This window comes from Trachemys scripta, chromosome 3 (genome assembly GCF_013100865.1).
Source record: "Trachemys scripta elegans isolate TJP31775 chromosome 3, CAS_Tse_1.0, whole genome shotgun sequence".
Taxonomy (NCBI): Eukaryota; Metazoa; Chordata; order Testudines; family Emydidae; genus Trachemys; species Trachemys scripta.
Window position 1 is genome coordinate 136,281,861 of NC_048300.1, and position 21,119 is coordinate 136,302,979.

At 41.6% G+C, this 21,119-nt stretch overlaps 1 protein-coding gene across 2 annotated transcripts in view; it reads left to right on the forward strand.

Annotated features, from left to right (window-relative positions):
* MDN1 (midasin AAA ATPase 1) overlaps positions 1-21,119 on the forward strand; it is a 168,427-nt gene that overhangs the window by 95,978 nt on the left and 51,330 nt on the right. Inside the window, exons 46-59 of one of the 2 annotated variants that reach the window (XM_034766036.1) lie at positions 1,411-1,619; positions 3,216-3,361; positions 4,316-4,518; positions 6,087-6,307; positions 7,557-7,670; positions 8,903-9,035; positions 9,879-9,988; positions 11,852-11,985; positions 13,076-13,236; positions 13,670-13,790; positions 16,570-16,780; positions 16,991-17,222; positions 19,383-19,515; positions 20,767-20,937. In XM_034766036.1, coding sequence (XP_034621927.1) covers positions 1,411-1,619; positions 3,216-3,361; positions 4,316-4,518; positions 6,087-6,307; positions 7,557-7,670; positions 8,903-9,035; positions 9,879-9,988; positions 11,852-11,985; positions 13,076-13,236; positions 13,670-13,790; positions 16,570-16,780; positions 16,991-17,222; positions 19,383-19,515; positions 20,767-20,937 — 2,299 coding nt within the window. The remainder of the gene's footprint in view (positions 1-1,410; positions 1,620-3,215; positions 3,362-4,315; positions 4,519-6,086; positions 6,308-7,556; positions 7,671-8,902; positions 9,036-9,878; positions 9,989-11,851; positions 11,986-13,075; positions 13,237-13,669; positions 13,791-16,569; positions 16,781-16,990; positions 17,223-19,382; positions 19,516-20,766; positions 20,938-21,119) is intronic. The other variant, XM_034766037.1, reaches the window with a different exon arrangement.

Sequence of the window (21,119 nt, forward strand, 5' to 3'; positions counted from 1 at the left end):
ATTTTCAACTTTTTTCCACACCATTTGCTGTTGAAATTGACTGTGTTGCAGAGGAAATGCAGATGGAGTTAGTGGAGCTTCAGTGTGACACCATTTTGAAGCAGAAGTATACAGATGTTGGAATTCCAGAATTCTACAGGTTTCTTTCACAAGAAAGATTTCCCATGTTGTTCTTTGCTTCCGCAAGGATAATAGCAATGTTTGGAAGTACATATATATGTGAGCAGTTTTTCTCTTCCATGAAGATTAACAAATCTGTGTTAAGGTCAAGGCTTACTGATGAACATTTGAAAGCAACACTGAGATTGGTTTCGTCTCAGGATATCAAACCTAATATTGATTCATTGATTCATTGATTCATAGACTCTAGGACCGGAAGGGACTTCGAGAGGTCATCGAGTCCAGTCCCCTGCCCTCATGGCAGGACCAAATACTGTCTAGACCATCCCTGATAGACATTTATCTAACCTACTCTTAAATATCTCCAGAAATAGAGATTCCACAACTTCCCTAGGCAGTTTATTCCAATGTTTAACCACCCTGACCGTTAGGAACTTTTTCCTAATATCCAACCTAAATCTCCCTTGCTGCAGTTTAAGCCCATTGCTTCTTGCTCTATCCTTAGAGCATCTATCCTTGATGCTCTGGTTGATGCAAAACGCTACCAGCTAAATGGCCAAAAATGAAATGACTGTCAAAATTAGCACTGACTTTTCACATTATAGTTAAAGAAGTTAATAAATTGACTTTTAATAGCATACTATATTTTAATACTATACTACTATATTACTCTTTTTTTTTTTTTTCTGCCTACCTCCAGGTGCTTCCCGCTGCCAAACAGCTGTTGGTGGGGCTTAGCACTTTACAGGAGGGAGGGGGGAGGAGCGGGGAGCCACGCGCTCAGGGGAGGAGGTGGAGAAGAGACGGGGCAGGGCCGCATGGAAGGGGTGGAGTGGGAGTGGGGTGAGGGGCAGCGGGGGAGGAGGGGGGAGGTCAGTGATGCGGCCCTCGGGCCAATGCACTAGTCCTCATGTGGCCCTTGTGGTCATTTGAGTTTGAGACACCTGAACTAGATGATCATGATAGTCCCTTCTGGCCTTAAAGTCTGAGTCTTTGACTTCAGAGTACAAAGAGAAAGTGCACGGGTACTGACCAATGGATGCTACTAGCAAGAATCTTCCAGTTTCAGGCATGTGGAGTGCATGCATAGCCACTGTGTAATACAGATAGGGATCACACATCTCTGAGAACTCTGGAAGGGAGGTAACATCTCTTTCCTCAGTATTTAACCCTTTATTAGCATGATTTAATTGGTTATTTTATTTGCTGTGGCATTCTCTGCAGAGCAAATGTAGTGGTTCTAAAGTGAGATCTTAATTATTTTATTAATCTGTTCTGCATATTTATTAGGCTTTTCCTTTCAATGGATCCTTTCCATGGGGAAATATCCAGAGCCATGAGGAACCGTGGGATTGAGATTTACATTCCTGGGGAAAGTGATGGGAATTTATTGGACAATCTGGACATGAAAGTGTTGTTGCATGGACTGGGCTTGCTGGGAGATAGTGTATGTGATGCACTCATGGCTGTACATTCAGAAACTAAAGAAACTATAGCAGGTGAGACAACCCCTCTTAACAGTTTGGTAAATACTCCCTATCTGGGCATTATATATCTTGTGTGGCTTGGCACTGAATGTTAAGACTGGAGTATTTTGGTCCCTCCAATGTACATTATGTCCAGTTAAAGTAGAGAGGCAGATGCTTTTAGTATAATTAGGTTTTTTCTTTCATTTCTACTCTTCCAGGACTTGGTGTGAATTATAAAGCTCAAGAGAACCCAGCACACACTTATGATTTCTCTTTACATTGGTATGACGAGTCCACAGATGGGGGAGAGGGGTAGCCGGGGGGGAAGGTGGGTTGTGAATGACAATAAACTTATTCTGGTTGAAAATCAACACAGAAGAAAAGTCTTGCACAAGGTCCTTGTATCACTTAAGCCCGATGGTAAAGACTAAAGTGGTGTGGTGTCCTTTGTACTCCTTTAAATTTCCTTCTGCATGACCAGTATGTCATGTCTTCAACACATCTGTCTCCTTTGTCAGTGCAGTCTTTTATAATAACTATAGGTATAATTTAATAAAGAATGAGTTATATTTACATTCTGTCTAGGCTGGGATTAATTCAGTTAGCATGGAAAAATTCCTCTCACTGGGTATCTCTGTGGAAAGAGATCATCTGAAAGAGAAGAGCTGGGAATCTGGAAATTTGGTTTCTATTCCCAGCTCTGCCACTTGATGTTTGACCTTGGCCGAGTCACTTAAAATGACACAATCATCTTAAAATCTAGACAATTTATTTTTAAAAGTAAAGTTTTAGATAGGCCTGGTTTTTAAAGCAGGTGTGCTTTTGTAGTTTTACAATCACATTTTAAAGAGTCTTTTCCCATGTGGCTATATGATAGACCAGGGGTCGGCAACCTTTCAGAAGTGGTGTGCCGAGTCTTCATTTATTCAGTCTAATTTAAAGTTTCGCGTGCCAATAATACATTTTAATGTTTTTAGAAGGTCTCTTTCTCTAAGTCTATAATATATAACTAAACTATTGTTGTTTGTAAAGTAAATAAGGTTTTTAAAATGTTTAAGAAGCTTCATTGAAAATTAAATTAAAATGCAGAGCCCCCTGGACCAGTGGCCAGGATCCGGGCAGTATGAGTGCCGCTGAAAATCAGCTTGCGTGCCGCCTGCGGCACGCATGCCAGAGGTTGCCTACCCCGTGATAGACCCAGGGAAAACTTGAGTGTTACCATATAGCCGAGGCAGGGAGACTGACTGTACAAAGTGCTACTAAATGCGCTGAATAGCTAGGAAAAAATAGACATTTCTCTACTGTTTCAGATACTGAAATTTTAGGTCTTGTAACAGATATAATCATTTACAGGCAAAAAGTGATTTTGAAGTTGGTGATGCTCCCTTTAACTTTAACTTGATCTCATTTTCTCCACTTGTAAAACGGGGATATTTGCTACCTCGCCTGGGGGTGATGCAAGGCATAATTAATTAATATTGGGTGCTCTGCTGCAAGGGACTATAGAATGATAGTGTGTGCCCCCAACAAGTGAGCATGGTCAGAAGGGAGGGTGTTGGCAAATTAAAGCATCTGGAATGTTCTACAAAAATGGCTGGCTGATATTAATATTCAGTGCCTTTTCAGGTTCTGTGTTGTCATTGTCATCTTTGATTCATGCTGCTACACTAATTGTACGACAGTTGCATCGAGGCCTTGGTTTACCGAAGAGTTTTTACAGAGCTTGCTGGGAAGTGTATGTCCGCTCACAACAGTCCCAGATGAACCAAAAGGTAAATATTTCATTCTTCTTAAAACTGGGTTGTGTTTTTCACAAACGGACAACAATATTGAAATTCCTAGAAAGGAATGCTGCCAGAAGGAGGGTTGGTGATTCTGAAAGCAGCACTCTATCCTGTGAAGGGCCTTCGCATGCTGTTGGAGAGCGTTGTGCTCTTGGGAGTTTCAGGCCCCAATTTTGAGCTGCACCTGTCAAGAGTCGCAGCCTGATGGAGAGCAGAGAAAAGGTAGTTTTAAACTGCTTTCACACTTCCTGGATTCTGCTGGTGCTAGGGGCTTCTTTGGCCCAGTGTAATCTGGAGTACCCCTGGGAAGACTCTGATTTAACCCATACTGCAGTGGTTTCCCAAGAGGCCTTTCTGTGCCACAGAATGGCTGAAGTGTACAGTGCACTTCAGCTACCTCTTCACCATCCATGACACATTCTTCCTGCTCACTGGCATTTCCCTAAAACTGGGGTTGCAGTAGAAGTCATGGGAGCATGCAGTAGAATAGGGCATTTAATCTGAACCTGTGTGCTAGGTAATTCCCCAGCAGGGAAATCCAGCTGATTCTAGCCTCCTTACTCCACTTCTGCAGTGTGAACCATTGTCTCTTAAGATGAGACTTAAAGGTAAGATCTGTTAATTTATTATTTACATTCTGTGTCTCTTCAAGCAAAAGTTAGAGGCAGTAGCTCTTGACAAATTACAGCCTGGAGAAATTGTTCTGTCAGCCTGAAGTTCCACCTGAATATGGTGGTATTGGCTTCCTATCTTACTGTTCACTATTATATGCTGTTAAGAGCAGCTGAGTGTCATATGTTTCAGTTGTGGTTGAAGTGCTTTGGTATCTTTTGGTATGAAATCTATAACAAAGTAAGATTATGTATATTCTGCCTGAGTAGTAGTATCTGAATGCATGTTTAAATACATAATGCTGAATTGCTCTATGCTCTTCTGTTTTAGCTTGTGCTGGAGTTGGTAATGAAGCATGTTTCAGCTCTGACTTCCCATGAAACTTGGGGTGACTCCCTGCTAGCAATGGGATTGTGGCCAGACTCGCTACCTACAGGTCTGTTTCTAGCTGAAGACTCACTTCTTTCTACAGTCCAGAGTGATGGACAGGTCCTAGCATATTGTCTGAACAGACTGAGCCTGAAAAACAGCAGGTGGGCAACAGACACTTTTTGGTTAAAGAATGAGCAACAAATAATACAGGTTTAACACTCCGTTACTGTACCCACCATCAGTAAATGGTGTCACCACAATGCTCTTCTGTCAGGGATGTGTGGCTAACCTTTTACATTTACTCTGAACCCTCAATATCTGTTTTGTTTTGTTCTGATTTATCTGGATTAAGATATTCAGAATTATACATTTTATATAGAAATGGGCAAGGCAAGTCATCCTAGATTTTAAATATCTTTTCATTCTCTTCCCCAGTCCTGCCCCAATTTTCCTACAAATTAATTTAGTTAAGGTCCAGTAGTGTACACAGTTCTTTCTGCCCTGACCGAGTGATCTACCTTACAGTTTAAATAGTCTAACAAATACATTGAATATCCTGACACTAGGAAGGTGGGTGCCCACATTCTTACTCTGAAGTGTTAGTTGCTGGGTATCGTGGAAAAGAGAGCCTATAAGAAAGGGTTTGAATGAAGAGTAGAAAAGTCCTGTGTGGAATGGAGGAGGCCATTGTAGGTCTAAAGCATAGAGTAAATGTCAACACTGGAGATGCACAAATAAGTCCAATCAAGAACTGGCCCAACACATTTTGGATCCAAACCCTTTGAAGTTCAAAACTGTGTGACTAATACTTTAGGTTAGAATATACTACACTGCTCTGTACTCTGTGGTTTCATCCAGAAACAGAAATAATCACAAAAGGACCTGTTCTTTTGAACTGGCAGAAAGAGGGTTGCGTGATATTTGAGAACATTTCCTTATGAGATTTTGGTCCAGTAGCTTCAGATGAACAGCCAAACTTTGAGCTCTTTGTCCAAATGGAGCTGCCAGATCTGAGTCCTGCATGTGGTGGGCAGATGAAACAGCTCCTCTAGTCCGTTTCATGCCCAATTTTTCAAACTTTCACAATGTTGAAGCAAAACCTCAGTTAGTGTTCACTTGTATTGTAAAGTCCTGGTGGCAGGGATGGTGCCTTCCTGTGCAAGTCTTTAGGTGCACTGAGGTACCATGTCATGTGAGAAGTCAGTGGCAGAGCAAGGCATAGAAGTTCATGCTGAAGTTAAATATTGATCTGAAAATCAGAAAGGAACATTGTTTTTCTCCTGTGTCCTCTCTTCCTTCTCTCTCCCCTTCCCTCCCCCGCCTCCCATCCTTACCTGTATTCTTACATTGTGGACTCTTTGGTGCAGGAACTCAGTCGTAATTTCTCCTCTAAAGCTCCATGCTTTGACATGTATGTGTATGAAGTAACCTTAATACTGAGTTGCTGGTAGTAAACATCTTAAACTCGGTTAAAAATGGGAAAGTGGATTTAAAAATCCAAATAAGCTTCTACTAAAAACAAAAGCGAAGTGAATTTGGAAAATAGGGATATTTTCAAATAGTTACCCACTTGGGGCAAAAATAACTTCGCATAAATTGTGGAGGTTATTTGGTGATACTTTACATAGTAATTATCAGTAATTTGACTTTGAGAATTGACTCATTTTGGAATTATGGAGTTTTTTTTTCTAGTCATGTATTTATCCTTAATTATTTCCATTCATTTCAGAACACTACCACTTACTCTGCAAGATTTGCAGAAAGTTATGCAATCCACTAATTCAGAGAGTCTCCGATTCAGTACTGTTCAGATGGATGCCTATTGGACAGATGAAATTGAAGTCCTATCTACTTCTGTTGAATTGTTCATAGAAAAGGCATCCAATCAAGATTGGTTGTTGAGAGTTAGATGGCTTAATCACTTAACCAAGAATCTACCACAAGTGCTTGGTAGGTGGTATTCTTAATTATTATACTTATCACAGAGTGATTTAATTCTCTCCATTGTTTTTCCTTCACAGCAGCAGTAAAAACTGTACAATGATGCAATTATGTTTACAGATTGCCTAGTCTTCAATAAATTAGCAGGACAGCTGGAGAAACTCTGCGAAACTGGGGTTTTCCAGAGATTGTGTGATGTCTAACCACTCAAAATAGTGAGTGTTAGATGGGAAGGAGGCATGCATTGCAGACCAAAAAGCAATAAATATTTGATAGACTAGTTTAATTACCGTAGGTTTGGAAATGCTTTTTGTAAATTAATTTGTTACATTTACCTAATTGAACTAGATAATTTAGAATTTCTAGCAACAGGCAGGCTGCAAAAGTCACCTGAGACTGAAAATGCTAGTATGTGGCTAACCCCTCCCAGATTAAAACAAACTATTCTAGAGTATTTGGATATTTAAACCTTGCAGCCTTATTTGTTTGGGACATCCTTTCACATGAATGGAACATACAACCACAGGGGAAAGCCGCATAACTGTGCGTGCTTGCAAAGACTGTCACCAGTGTAATAGTTCACAATGCTGGCATTTAAATTATCATCATAATTAAAGACTTAGGCTCCTTTGAAAATCCCAGTTGAAGGGAATTAAATGCTCAATAGGATTTGGGTATCTAACTCCCTTAGGCTCCTTTGAAAATCCCAGTATTCATTAATATCACATTGCAATGGATGGGATTCACTCTCTTGATGCTATTGTTTTTCTCCAGACAACCATGTGTGTATTAATAATCTGAAATTGTAACCAGAAAATATTGCAAATGTCTAGAAAATTATTTGAAAGTTAGATTCTGTAGAAAACATCAGTGATGGATAATAAATAAATTCATGGGAGTTAGATACATAACTTGCATTGATTTTTGAAAACCAGACTCTAAAAATTGTAGAAGTAAATGGAAATTCCCATGTGTCGATTTCTTGTGTCGTGACTGTCACGTACACTGCTTTATCTGTTTGACAATCAATCTCAAAATACCTTTTGAAGCCGATGTAGTAATGAGATCAGATTGCTGCAGTGCACGCTGTTACGGGCCTTCTGAAAGACTGATCTGCTATCTGTAGTTAGTGTAGAAAGAGGGCAACCCTTAAGTGGGCAGAGGAGATTTTGGCTGGCACATCTTGAGTGTTTTTGTTGACTAACTATGCTTTGTACCGTCAAAGCTAAACACTCTTAACTATTATTCTCACCTACAGATTCAGTGCGCACTCAACTAGAAGCTGGTGCTGCATCGCTGAATAGTTTCTACTCCAGTCCCCACTCTGCTGCAATCAGTAATGTGATCAAGTTGCTACAGCCAAACATGACAGGTACCTTTGCTTCCTCTTCCTCCTCTTCTCTCCCCCCTCCACTCCCCCAGTCATTTGTGCATCCTGTTTTTCTTTTAAGGAGTGAAGATTGAAGGCAGATTATGTTCTGAATGTGTCACAGCTTCTCTGGGAAAATCTGCTTAACAAAAATAGTTATGCATTATGACTCTGAAAGTGGAACTTGCAAGTTGGGTGGATTGGTGATATGCAAAATATTGTGAAGTTCACTGGAATTAGCCTTAAATTGGAGTGTGGTTCCTTCTGAAATATTTTGAAAGTGGTTATACAGTACATGTGTGGCTCTCTTGGTTGGAAGTAGGTAATGTTGAAAAACGTGGTTAGTATGTTAGGGTAACAGGCCACTCCACCTTGAATGTCCCCTAGAATATGGGCTACCTACCTATGCTAAATAGTCTGCTCCACCTTGTGTTTAGCTGTGACGCTCTGAGTACCTTTCCCACACCTGAGAAAAAGCTCTGTGTGGCTCAAAAGCTTGTCTCTCTCACCAACAGAAGTTGGTCCAATAAAAGATATTCCCTCACCCACCTTGTGTCTCAGTGAACATTTGGCATTTACAGGAATTCACGGACAAAGAATGGATAGATTTCAAAAGAATGATAAGGAAATGGCTTTAATCTAGAGCTGTGCAAGGCGAGGCCGGGAAGTGCACCTCCTTAGGAGTAATATGCCTTAGTAAGGCATGCCTGTTGGGATGGCAAAAACTTTCTGGAGCATTGGAAATTGCTGTTATCCCTAGTTTGTAGATGGGGACTGGGGCACAGACGTTAAGTGACCTGCCCAAGGTGACACAGGAAGTCTGTGGTGAAGTAGGGAACTGAATCTGAAGTGCCCGTCTGGTGCCCTAACCAGTGACCACCTCACACTTACCACTGTGCTTCCACGGTCTACAGTCAAATTACTGCTGCCTTCTATGTGGGTGCTCTGTGGGAAGGGGCTTTCCCACTGTACCTCTCTTCCTCTCACATGGCTGCACTGGAGCATTGTCCCATCCCCAAAATTAAGAAATAGTTGAAAGAATAGCTGACCTCATGAGTCTTATTTCCGTGCTGAAATTGTCCATTGCAGTCGGTGATACCCCAGTTCTGCTAGTGGTCTCTCTCATTACATTGATGGAAATCACTAATCATTCCTTGGAGGGGTGGAGAAAGAAAAGCAATACCATTTTTATTTGGCAAAACACTGTCTTTCTCTGTAACTGCTTGCCTTACCAGATGAACACGTGTTGCCACTGGATCCAAGATGGAATATGCAGTTTTTGAATATCATTAGAAATTCAATGAACTTTGACACAGAAGTGGAACACACAGATCAACTTTTTGTCCTTCTGATGTCTGTAGCAAACCGGTGGGTTAAGAAAAATGCAGATTGGAAGCCTGGTGGCTTGTGAAATTTACATTGTGATTCTAGCCTATGCTGTTGTGATTATTGCCAATGTTCCTGCTGAGCATTTTGCTTAAAATTTGACAGATAAGGTCTAAAATGCTAGATATTGATTTTTTTGGCTATAACATTTGAAAATCTAAATCTTCAGCACCTGCTTTTGCTCTTGGGTTACAGACAGGCAGGAGACTGCCCCTCTGCTGATGGCATAGGGGAAGAGCACATGGTAGTTAGCAGCAGTTGTGCTGGAATACTCCCTCCCCAAAAAATAGAACCAGAGGAAGAAGCAGAAAGCATGGGAGTGGTTCTGTGATGCTACTGACTTACTCAAAACACCTTTTTGTAGGAAGGGAAGGAACTAGTCTGCTACTATTGTTCTTCGTTTAAATAAAAAGGGGTGAATGGGCAAGTTATAAAGTAAAACTGAGTTCAGAGTAAAAAGATGGTTCTTGCCACCTGGCAAATGCTAACTTCCCACATAATCACCTATAGTTGCATGGATTCTGCAGCATAATTGCGGAGTACCTTTCCTTTTGAGGTATCCAGTCTAAGCTGTGAATAGACAGAAAAATATTTTGTTGTGTTCCAGGAAAAGTCTAAAAATTGAATTTTCAATGTAACATCCTTTGCAGGCCAAATTTAAGCTATCTGACATGTCACTGTTCAGACCTTCGATTCTCACTTCAGATAGTTAATACTGAGATATCAAATCTCCTAATATGCTTTGCCCTCCCTGATATGGTATAGAGGCTTTTTAGCTGGTCATGTCCAACTTCTCCTAACGCCCTTATGTTGTTTTTAATTCAGGGCAATATTATTTCTTGACCGGGAAAAAAGAAGCTATATTGAGAAGAACTTGATTACTAGCAAAAAGTTGAGAACTAGTGCCTTAAGAATGTCTCTAGAGTTCCATAAAGGTAGGACTGATGATCTCATTGTTTCTTTTACTGCATAATATGTTTAATGAGTTAGGGCTGGTCCACACTAACCCCCCAGTTCGAACTAAGATACGCAACTTCAGCTACGTGAATAACGTAGCTGAAGTCGAAGTACCTTAGTTCGAACTACAAGGTACTTACCGTGGGTCCACACGCGGCAGGCAGGCTCCCCCGTCAACTCCGCGTACTCCTCTCGCGGAGCAGGAGTACCGGCGTTGACGGCGAGCACTTCCGGGATCGACTTATCGCGTCTAGACAAGACGCGATAAATCGATCCCAGAAGATCGATTGCTTACCGCCGAACCCGGAGGTAAGTATAGACGTACCCTAAGAAAAGAATAGTAATGTTCGATAGGATTCAGTTATAAAAGCTCAGCTACCCGAAGCATGATTTTATACTGCCCATTGTATGTGTGAAAGTTTTATACATTTATGTAAGGCATGCAGACCAGAGCTATAGTAACATAAAATATTACTCTAGTAGAGTAGGTACGCCCCTCTAGTAGAGTAGAGAATGTGTGGATAATAAATATGTATGTGTGTAGAGAGAGTGACATTGCATGCCCTCATTGGTAACTACTATAAAAAGGGTGTTTAGTGGAAATTGGAAAGGAGTAAAGCTTCTTCCTTTTGGTTTGCAACACGAGCAATGTGCATTTGTAGTTTAAGTGGAAAGACTTGATGACAAACACCAATCAGGTTTCAGAGTAGCAGCCGTGTTAGTCTGTATCCGCAAAAAGAACAGGAGTACTTGTGGCACCTTAGAGACTACAGTCCACGAAAGCTTATGCTCTAATAAATTTGTTAGTCTCTAAGGTGCCACAAGTACTCCTGTTCTTTTTGCAAACACCAATCAGTGTCTCATACAGCAACTTTTAGGCACTAGTATTGTGGTTTTATTTTAAACAGAGTTCTAAATTGATATTAAAATTATTTTATTAAATACAGCATCATTTTGTAAAATCGGGTTAGTAAAATTGGCATTTACTCTGCCTACTAGATTTTTAATCATGTATTCTGTATTTTTGCCTAGCCAACTGCATAGAGCAGGTTTAATGTAATTTTATTTGTGCTTCTCCAGAGAATGCATGGGCAAAAATTGACTAAATATCAAAGCTTACATTTGTTCTGTGGTCTAAAGACCATTGTCCTTCTGGATCACTGAGAAACTGCAATAAGTTGACTTGACGGCCAGATGAGAAGAATGACAAATGAAGAGAGGAGGATCTATGTAGCTAAAATCTGCTGGGTCTTACCTTTTTGATCTGTGATGCTGTCACTTCCCCAATTGACAATTTATTTCTTGTCATGGTATCATTGATTATATATGAAGAATTCCCCTTTCTGAACTTTCCCAGTGTAACACACACACAAACTGTTTCACTGCTGGTGGCACATGATCTCACTGGATGTATTTAACTCCCCTGGCAGAGAAGAAATTAAACTGCATGTAATAAAGGGAAAGAGAGGGGATCTGTGGCTAGTGATTTTTTATATCAGGAAAAACTTTAGTTTCAGTCCTGCAATTTTATCAGTTTACAGTTTGCATTCCACCTCAGAAGAAAGTCGGTCACAACATGACTTTCACTTCACAATTGCCTTTAGTTGACTGATCAGTGTTGCCTCCATATTTGCAGTATTCCCTAGCCTACCTACTTAGAAGTAATAGGGAATGCTGCAGATACTGAGGAAATATGTAGCAAGTAAAAACTGTGAAGTTTTTAAGCGGTGACCGCAGTAACTGGGAGATATGGTGGCCAGAGATTAACTCTTCTGTGTTACTTTGTGTAGACGGAATATTATAACTTTTACCCCTTTTTTTGTTCTAATCTTTAAATCAAGATCCAGGGAGTTATAACTCTCTTCCACATGCTATTGTGGCCAATCTTGCTGCTTTCTTTGAACTTTGGGATTCCTTTATGTTGCACTGGGTGAAGTCTTCTCAAGTGACCTTAACAGATGACAATGTACATGAGGTGAGTAGAGTTTTTAAATTGCTCTAACTAGAATTATTTAGGATCCAGAATTCTGGAGGAGCTTCTCCATTTTTAGTCCCATGGACTCTGAAATAAATGGCAGGGTTGTAGTTAGAATGTGGAATGTGATCGTTTGTACAGTGTCAGGTATAAGGGGTTAAGCTGATCTGCAAATTTATAGTAAACTGTTGTGTTCATTATACACCACTCTTTATTCTAAAACAGTGGTTTTCAACCTTTTTTCATTTGCGGACCCCTAAAAAATTTCAAATGGATGTGAGGACGCCTTTGGAATTCGTAAGCATGGTCTGCGGACCCTAGGGAATCTGCAGACAACAGGTTAAACACCACTGTTCTAAGATAGCATGTAGGTTTTCAACATACTTTCATTATTCCCTTCACCTCAAACAGTTCAAAATGCTTTTGTTAAAATTTCCCACCACACAGATCATCGTCAAATCCCTTCATTGGCTTCTTCTCACTTTCTACATCAAGGCCAGGTTTCTCATCCTCTCATACCAGACCAAGTCTATTTCTTCTTACATCTCTGCTCTCATTTCTACCTACTTAACACCCCCAAACTCCCTTTTAACATAGCCTTTGTGTCTTTCACTCTCTCTTGCCCTCTCCTTTTTCCATGCCACTTTGTATACTTGGAATTCCTTCTCCCATAATGTACCAAACAGTTTCCCGCTCCATCTAGATTCTGTTTTAAAGCCTCTTGCAACAAAGCCTTTTAAAGTCAATCCACAGCAATAAATGTGTTGCTTTAAAGCTTTACTTTCTTCATCTCGTGTGTTGTCCATATCTAATTTAGATTGTAAAATCCTTGAAGGAGGTCCATCTTGCTTTGTGCTCTATTCCATACACTGATGGGGATCAGTTAACAATGGATTCTACAGTTGCTAGTATTTTTAGAACACATAGGTAAACCTGTTGAGGACAAATCTCTTGATTTAAAACATAATATTGTCTAATTATGAGAGCAGCAGAGTTAGGAACATCAGTGCCCCAACTACAATGCAAGATGTACTGTAATATGCCAGGCTTCAGAGATGGGAAGGCTATAACTTTCCTGACTTGCCTATAGATCTTCTACTGCTTGCTGTGGCGTGACCGGTTTTGGGCAGCATCTGACACTCTGACGGTGGATTCTCCAGGCTTGGCACTCCTGTCGCTTCACTGGCACTGGGTTGTGAAGCATTTAATCAACAGAATTCCCCAGATGCTGACTGGACATGAGCAGCACAGGTAGGTTGTTTAGCTCGTACATAATGCAATTAATTGGAAGGGTTGTGTGCGCACACACCCCTCCCCCCCCTCCCCGCCCGGGGCCCCTTTGCTACATATGTGGCCATATTAAACAGTTACTTTAGCGTTCTTTTTAAAATACACCAGCTAAAACTGATCAGATTCATTTACTCTGTAAGCACAAGTATTGATGTTTATGTTCCACTCTCACTGCAAGCACAAGTGTATTAGCTGAATGAGTTTGTTTTAGAACTTCTGACATTTCTTAGCATTGGCCCTATCCTCAGTGAAGATGTACCTATGTGTAATTTTCTCCAGCACACTTTTTTCTCCTATACTCCACCAAAAAATGGAACTTTCTTGTTCTTATTGCATGTCCTTTTGCCTTTACCCTCTTGAACTTGTTGAAAACTTATTTCCTTTCTACTTGAAGGGTTTCCAAGGAAATTCAGTCTGTTTCACAGCAGATTCAGAGCTGTTTGGCCAGTCCTGCTGGTATTTCTGTTGGTGTAAAGAAGCTGCAGAAGTCTCTTGGGAGACCTCTTCCTTTCAAGGTACATTATTCCATTTGTAACAGAATGTTTTGGACAACTATAGCACCTTGCTTCCAAGGATGTCGAAGTACGTTACAAACATTCCTTAAGGCTTGCAGCAAATCTCTGTAGGGGTCTTGTACTATTATACTCATTTCCCAAGCCAGCAAATGGACACTCTTATTTCCCTGGCTTCATAAGCACGACTAATGCTAATTTTAACATTTTTTTTATATGAATTTCTTTTTGAAATGTATCAGCTGTCTAAATTAGTAACAACCTTGTTGATGGATTGTCCAGAGAAGCAGTTCTTTAACAAACAGCTTAGGATGTTGCATGAGTATCGAGATATTTCTGCTGTAAAGTAGTCCTGGATATTTGTGAATTTCAGACTAGGCAGAACAAGGGAGGTACATCCCCCAGTGTGAACTGCACCATGCCTTTTCAAACCAAACCATTGTTGATAGATTTTAGTGTTGGGCCTAGTTGACAGTTTTACCTCCAGGCCTTCTGAAAAGGGAATTTAGGTTTACTTTTTAGGTTAATTCTTTCAGCAGTTTATCCTTTTATAGAAGTGACATAGGCACTTAGGAGCCTAACTTTACTGAAAGTCAGTAGGTCTTAGCTTTCGAAAGGCAAAAAGGTATTTAGGCACAAAGGCACCTAAAGATTCAAGTAGGTGCTCGGTGGGATTTTCAGAAGTACCTAATGTGTCTAACTCCCATTGATTTCATTCCTGGTAGGCATCTATCTATATCTTTAGATTTACAATCTGGCCCTTGGGCCCAGATTTTTAAAGGTAGTTAGGCACTGCTGCGCTCCTCTGTGCCACGTGTAACTGGTTTAGGCACCTACATTCCTTTTGAAAATGAGACTTAGGCTCCCAAATAAGTTACACATTACAACGCAATGCCTAAATACATCTAAAAATTTGGGCTTGGGGCCAACATCATGTTTGAAAGTGGGATTTGAAAGTTGGGTACTTTAAAAAAAAAAAAAAATTTACCCCCAGTTCCTACTTGGCTGCCTTCATTCAGTCTAATTTCTGCCTCACCCTCACTTCCTTTTGAATAGGTCATATACCCAAACTATTCACACTGATAGTACTCAATTATCAGGATTCCTGCAGTCTCTCTCAATCTTTTTGGGTTCAGGCCTTGTAAACCTTGATGGCCTGTTGCGACCCTGTAAATATCTTTAGTACAAAAAACATGGATTACCAAATATTTCTTAATCACAATACATAATATACACAGTAATGTAATAATAAGTACATAAGTATTAAATAAATACTCTCTGTGTACCAGATTGGTGGCTTCTGCTGCACCTGTCTCCTGGGGCTGGCTGGGCTTGACTCCCCGCTCCGGGTGTTGTAACTTCCAGGATCACAGCGCTGCTCAGGTTGGCCCAGCCCTTGTAATGGGGGCTGGGCCAAATTTGTGAAAGTGACATTGCAACTTGGTGCATAGGGTTGCAGCACCACCGCCCAAATTTGGGCTGGCCGGACCCTTGTCATAATGATGAAGGGGCAACTGGGCCAATCCTGAACAGCACTGGGATCCCATGCACCAGGTTACAGTGCCTGGAGTGGAAAGCTGAGCCCAGCCAGCCCCAGGGGACTGGAGCTGAAGGACCTGCCCCTGTGCAGGGCCGTCCCTAACCATTTGGGTGCCCTACGCAGCCCCCCTGCAGGGGGACTGTGTGGGGCCCCAGGGTCTGGGAGGCAGGAGCTGTGGGGGGGCACTTTGGGGGGCCCACAGGCCCAGAGTGCCCCCGGGGTTAGCGGGGGGCCAGGAGCAGCCTGCCCCACTTCCCTCGCCCCGGCCCCAGCCCTGTCACTTGGGGGAAGGGATCCTCCTCTTCCTTCTCCCTCTCCCCCCACCCCCCCCAGCAGCGACGGGAAGCGGAGCAGCCCGGCTCTACTCCGCCAGCTCCCAGCTGTGGCACTCCGCTTCCTGCCGCCAGTGAGAGCCTTTCCCCCCTGCCTTCCTTCCCCCTCACTGAGCCTCCTACGAGACTCTTTGACACTTTCTGGCAACCCAATTTAAGAAACCCTGATTTAGAGAGCTGCCATTTAAAATTGCCTTCAGCTGTCTCCAGTGTTCCCCACCCAGCTTCTTTAGAGAGAGATGCAACACTAACCACTGAACAGGTGATTCTACCTCTTCAGTTGTTAGATTACGAGGTATTTTCTGCATTCCATTGACTAGTATTCAATTGCCTGGGGAAGGAGAGTCCATCCTTCCAAACTTCCATAAGCAGCTAATGCATTAGCTAATATGAAAAGCATCACGGTACATTTTCAAAGCAGGGTGTAGAAAGACTTAACAGTGTAAACTAGTTAATGTCAATGCAGCGACGATGGTTTCCTGGCATGTCTTTGTAAACACACTGTCATACAATTGTTAACACGTGGTACATGCCTGACGATCAGCAAGAGATGAACGTGTTAAATAAAAGTATTAAAACGTTGGGAAAATTATTTTACCTTTTCCAATTTGCACAAACTGAATCTTAAATACTAATCCATTGGCCAGTTATCTCAACATATCCATCTTTGTAATGTTGGATTGAACACGTAAGGGAGATGAAGCATTAAGAATTGGTGTTAAGTTGTGCATAAAGTTGCACACCATTTGCATGTGTAAGTACTCTGATTTAGAAAGCATGAGCACAATGTTAGTGGGACACTGATCATGTTCATTATGACATTATAACCTTTGAAATAAAAACTATTGATTGTTTAAATAACTTTTCTTGTTGTTGTTTGTGTTTTGTTTTTGTTTTTAAACATTTACAGGATAAACTGGTGGTGGAGTCGGTTGCTCAGTTGAAAGAATTCTGCAAAGCACTCGACATCCTGGAGATGAGATCTGCCTTTGGAGAAAGCAGATGGCAGGACGAAATCTGTTGTCTGAAAACTGCTGCCACTGGATGGGAAATAAAGAAAGCACTGCTGCGGGCCAAGGGCCTGGTTCTCAGAGCTAATCATTTAGAAGATGTTAATTCAGGTAAATAATTTGCCTTATATGTGACAGTCAAGTACAGTCAGAAGCACAGTGTCAGAACATCTAGCTTACGTTTATTTCATCCAGAAATATTTATCTGTCTCATTTGTATCTGTGTGAATGAGCAGTTCCTTTCAGAGTTGCTGCTCGGACTGTTAATTGATAAATATGTGTTTATGTGCATTCATGTGCTTTTTATCCCCCATTTTACAGGTGAATTAAGGACGTTTGTGAATTTACAGTGTTCACACCTGAAAGCAGGAGGAGTTAAGCTTGGTCATCCAGAAGAGATTCGTACTGAAGACACTGTCTCCAGTCAGTTGGACTCTGCCTCATTAATCCAGCTCTGTAGTAGGATTCAGCTGTGGCCCGCAATGGAGTATTTGGCAGTGCTCTGGCAGTACAAACTGACAGCAGATTGTGTAACTAAGGCTTGTCTAAGAAGGTGAGGGAAGAGCAGGGTGTTTTTTTTTTGTTTGTTTGTTTTTTTTAATGAAATTTAGAATCTGTTGTGCAAAGTTATGAGGATCAGTGAGCTACTTACCTTTGCTTGCAAGTCAACATATATCATTCTTATCTATTTGCAAAACCACATTTCTTGGGACCTAAAGCCAAAGTGAAATGTCTAAGGAGTTGCTTAAACTTGAGTATTTTCTAGCTTTTGTCCCATCGGCTCTTGGGCGGACATGGGATTTTTATCGAAGTGATTATACTAAGGCTACGGCTACATTATGAGCTGGGGCCGGGGTGGTGATTCCCTGCTCCGGTACATATACTCGTGCTCGCTGTCTTTGAGCTAGCGCAAGTATAAATAGCAGCATAGCTGTGGTAGCCCTGGTAGCAGCAACAGAGGCATGGCTGAGCAGTGCCAAGTACATACCCACTGGTTTCAGGCAGGTTTGTACTAGGTACGGTTCAGTGGTGCCTCTGCTAGAGCTACACTGCTATTTATTTTTGCACTAGCTTGATGAGAGCTGGCGAAAGTATGTGTTCGCAAGCAGGGGACTCACCCCCTCAGTTTGCAATATAGGCATAGCATAACTGTGCTATTCAAGCCACCTGGAATAATATATTTAGACTATAAAAAGAAATATTTTTATTAACAGTAGACTGGATTGTGACAGCACCAGAAGAAAGCCCATGGTTTTATACAGAGTTCTGCTAGGAAGTAATTTTTTTTTTCTAAGCCTGCTTATTAGTCCTTTAATTCTCAATCCTCTGTCAAGCCTTCATGGTCGTATTCTTGAGCTCCTGCAAAAAGTTCAATAAGAGCTTGAGAAGCAAGAGATCTAAACACCACAATGAGCATCATTGAAAGGGACATATCTACAAGTGTAATTTGTGCAAATAGAATATATATATATATATATATATAAAAAAGTAAAATGTACACACCCAGTTGGCTATTTGAATTAAATTACCGTATATACTCGATCGTAAGCCAGTTTGTTTATAAGCCGACCCCTCCCCTCCCAAGATGGATAAGTAAAAATGGAAAATTTTTATAACCTGTTCATAAGCCGACCCTATAATTCAGGGGTCAGCAAACTTTGGCTCCAGGGCCATCAGGATAAGCCGCTGGCGGGCCGAGATGGTTTGTTTACCTCGAGCGTCCGCAGGCACGGAGGTAAACCTAAGTAAACAAAGTGTCCCGGCGCGCCAGCTGCTTACCCTGAAGGGCCGGGACAGCAACTGGTGGGGAAGTTTTTTTTGGGGGGGAGAAGCTGGGAGTCAGAGGAGTAACCCCTGTGACCACCCCCCACATGATCCCATCCCTAGCCCGGGACCCCCACACTCTCCCTATCCCATCCCCTCTCACCTTATCTGGGGAGGACCAGGGGAGGATGTCTCTGACCTGGCTGGAGCTGCTTCTGCAGACCGGGTGGCAGGGCCGCAGCCTGCTCTGGGGGGGGGGGGGGGGGCAAGGCTGAGCGGCATGACTGCAGCCTGCCAGCCCCAGAGCTGCAGCTGCTTCGGAGGCTGGGGGGAGAACAGCGTGGCCAGAAGCGGAGAGACTCTGACCCTGCCTCTTCCCTTCTGGCTCTGCTGGCTGTGCTGCCTCTCCTTGCTCCCTCTGTTGGGGGGGGAGGGGCTGTGTCCCACCTCTCCCTCTCTATACCCATTCCTAAGCTGACCCCCTTCTCTGGTGCTTCCCTTTTTTACTAAAAAAATTCGGCTTATGAACGAGTATATACGGTAAATATTTTCATTGTTTCAAGTGGCTAAATATAGGTGTGCTTTATGACTAATTACCAATTCTTAGAAGAAAGCAACTCTGCATTATTGCATTGCTGAGAAAATGAGGTTTATAGAGTAGCTTCCCTAATGGAGCTTTAAAAAAATCTGGTGCACTCAATACAGTGTCAGGATTTCAGTGAAGGTCATGTTTTTATAAAAGAACAGTAAAACGAGATGGGTGAAATTGCCTCTAAATGACTTGTTTATGGTCTCATTGAAAAAGTGTCACATAATTAATTTTGAACCCAGGAATATCCTGTTTCACACCTCTTTGCTACAGTCAAGACATTATTTTTTTCTCATTCAGTTGTGCATTCAAGTTGCATACTATGTAGCATAGTTTTTTGTTGATAGTTTTTTTCTTCAGCTACAGGGAGAACAGCAATCAACAGGTACGCATGTGTTCAGAGCTAAGTCAGTATGTAGCTTTTTGCCTTAAGCTGACGCCAGCTGCCTCTCAACATCTGTATGGACTGTGGCACTTGTTACATCTTGATAAGGTAAGAACAAGTTTTAGTTTAATTTAGGCTTGCAGAAGTTTGTGTTCAAACGTCCATGAATGAGTGTTAATATCTGTAACATACTACAGATGACCCCCGGGTTATGCAAACCCGACTTACGCAAATCTGCACTTACGGAAAAAGTTCCGTAAGCTAGAAATAGGGTTGTTGGTTTTTTTGTTTGTTTTTCTTTTGTTTTGCGTAATGGTCGGGTATACGTTTCCGACTTACGCAAAATTAGAGCTACGCAAGGCATTCCGGAACGGAACTCTTGCGTAAGTCGGGGAGCGTCTGTAGTATGCTTCCTGTGTCTAGTTCACAGGTTTGCAACAGTAATAGTTCCAACACATTTTATTACTTGGGAGAAATGGTAGGCCAAATAAAAGTTGTCAGCACAAAAGCAATATAATGGCAGACCTATAAAGCAATCTCAGGTCTAGCATTAAAATCTGTACATCTGTATGATACTGTTCCCATTAAAATGGTACGATACACCGTTGAAGGAAACCAACCAGTTGACTTACTGTAGCCCACCTAAATTAAGACAACATGTAATGGTTTTGCTTTGTAGATAGATCAATCTAAAACTCTTGTCTTCATTTCTATGACTAATGTGTATATATAATATAAAACATTTTTTGCCTAATCCTGCAGTCTGGAATAATGTTGTGTGGCCTACTTTTGTATGTCATTTTGCCTACATAGTAGGTAAATAGATTATAGCACTTCTGGCTGGTTAGAATTTAACAGTGACACGAGCATGTAGCTCCCATGGGCTTCAATACACCAGCAAGTTCTTAACAAGTACTTTTGGCCAGATTGTCAGAGGACTTTATCTGTTCTCTGGGCTTGTGGAACTCTGCGCACCATTGTGCAAAGTTGCACAGTCGCACAACAGAGGTTATGTTTGGAAAACTTGGCCGGTGACGTTATCCTTCACAACTGTGTGTGTGCGTGTGTGTCTGTGTGTGTGTGTGCTTGCGCGCAGGGAAGGGAGAGAATGGAAGCTGCTGCTGGGCACAGACACCTGGTGGGAAGCTATTGTGTAGGAGTGTAGTTTTTTTCAGAGGAGATGTAAACCATACTCTATGATGCTAAAGAAGACTAAAAGTGATAATATCTCCATCAGAAAAGAATTTCACACATACATTCTATTCAGTGTTTTTTCTCTTGTTTCAAGCATAATAATTTTCTTTCGATGCCAGTAAATTATCTTAGGAGACTTGAATTTTTTTTCTCTCTCACTTTTAGGTATCCCATGAAGAAATGTCTCTTCTGTGGTCAGAACTGGTCAGTAGCGTATTAGAATTCTTCTGGCACAGTACTGTAACCACAGATCCGGAGTACTGGTTAACCTGGAAGCCGCTACCTGGGGCAGAGGAAAAGAAAATGCCTAAATCCCCTATGTACCGTTTCATGAAGGTTTGTGTTTTGTGACATAATTGGATAGCTAGACTAAGATAAAATGTCTATTTTTAAAATAGTTTTGCTAACAAGTTTTAGAAATAAACATGTTTTAAAACTCTAGTATAGACAAGACAAGCTTTTCCTCTCCCAGTATTTGTTAGCTGGTAGAGGTGAATGTGAGCATGTGCTGTGTGTGA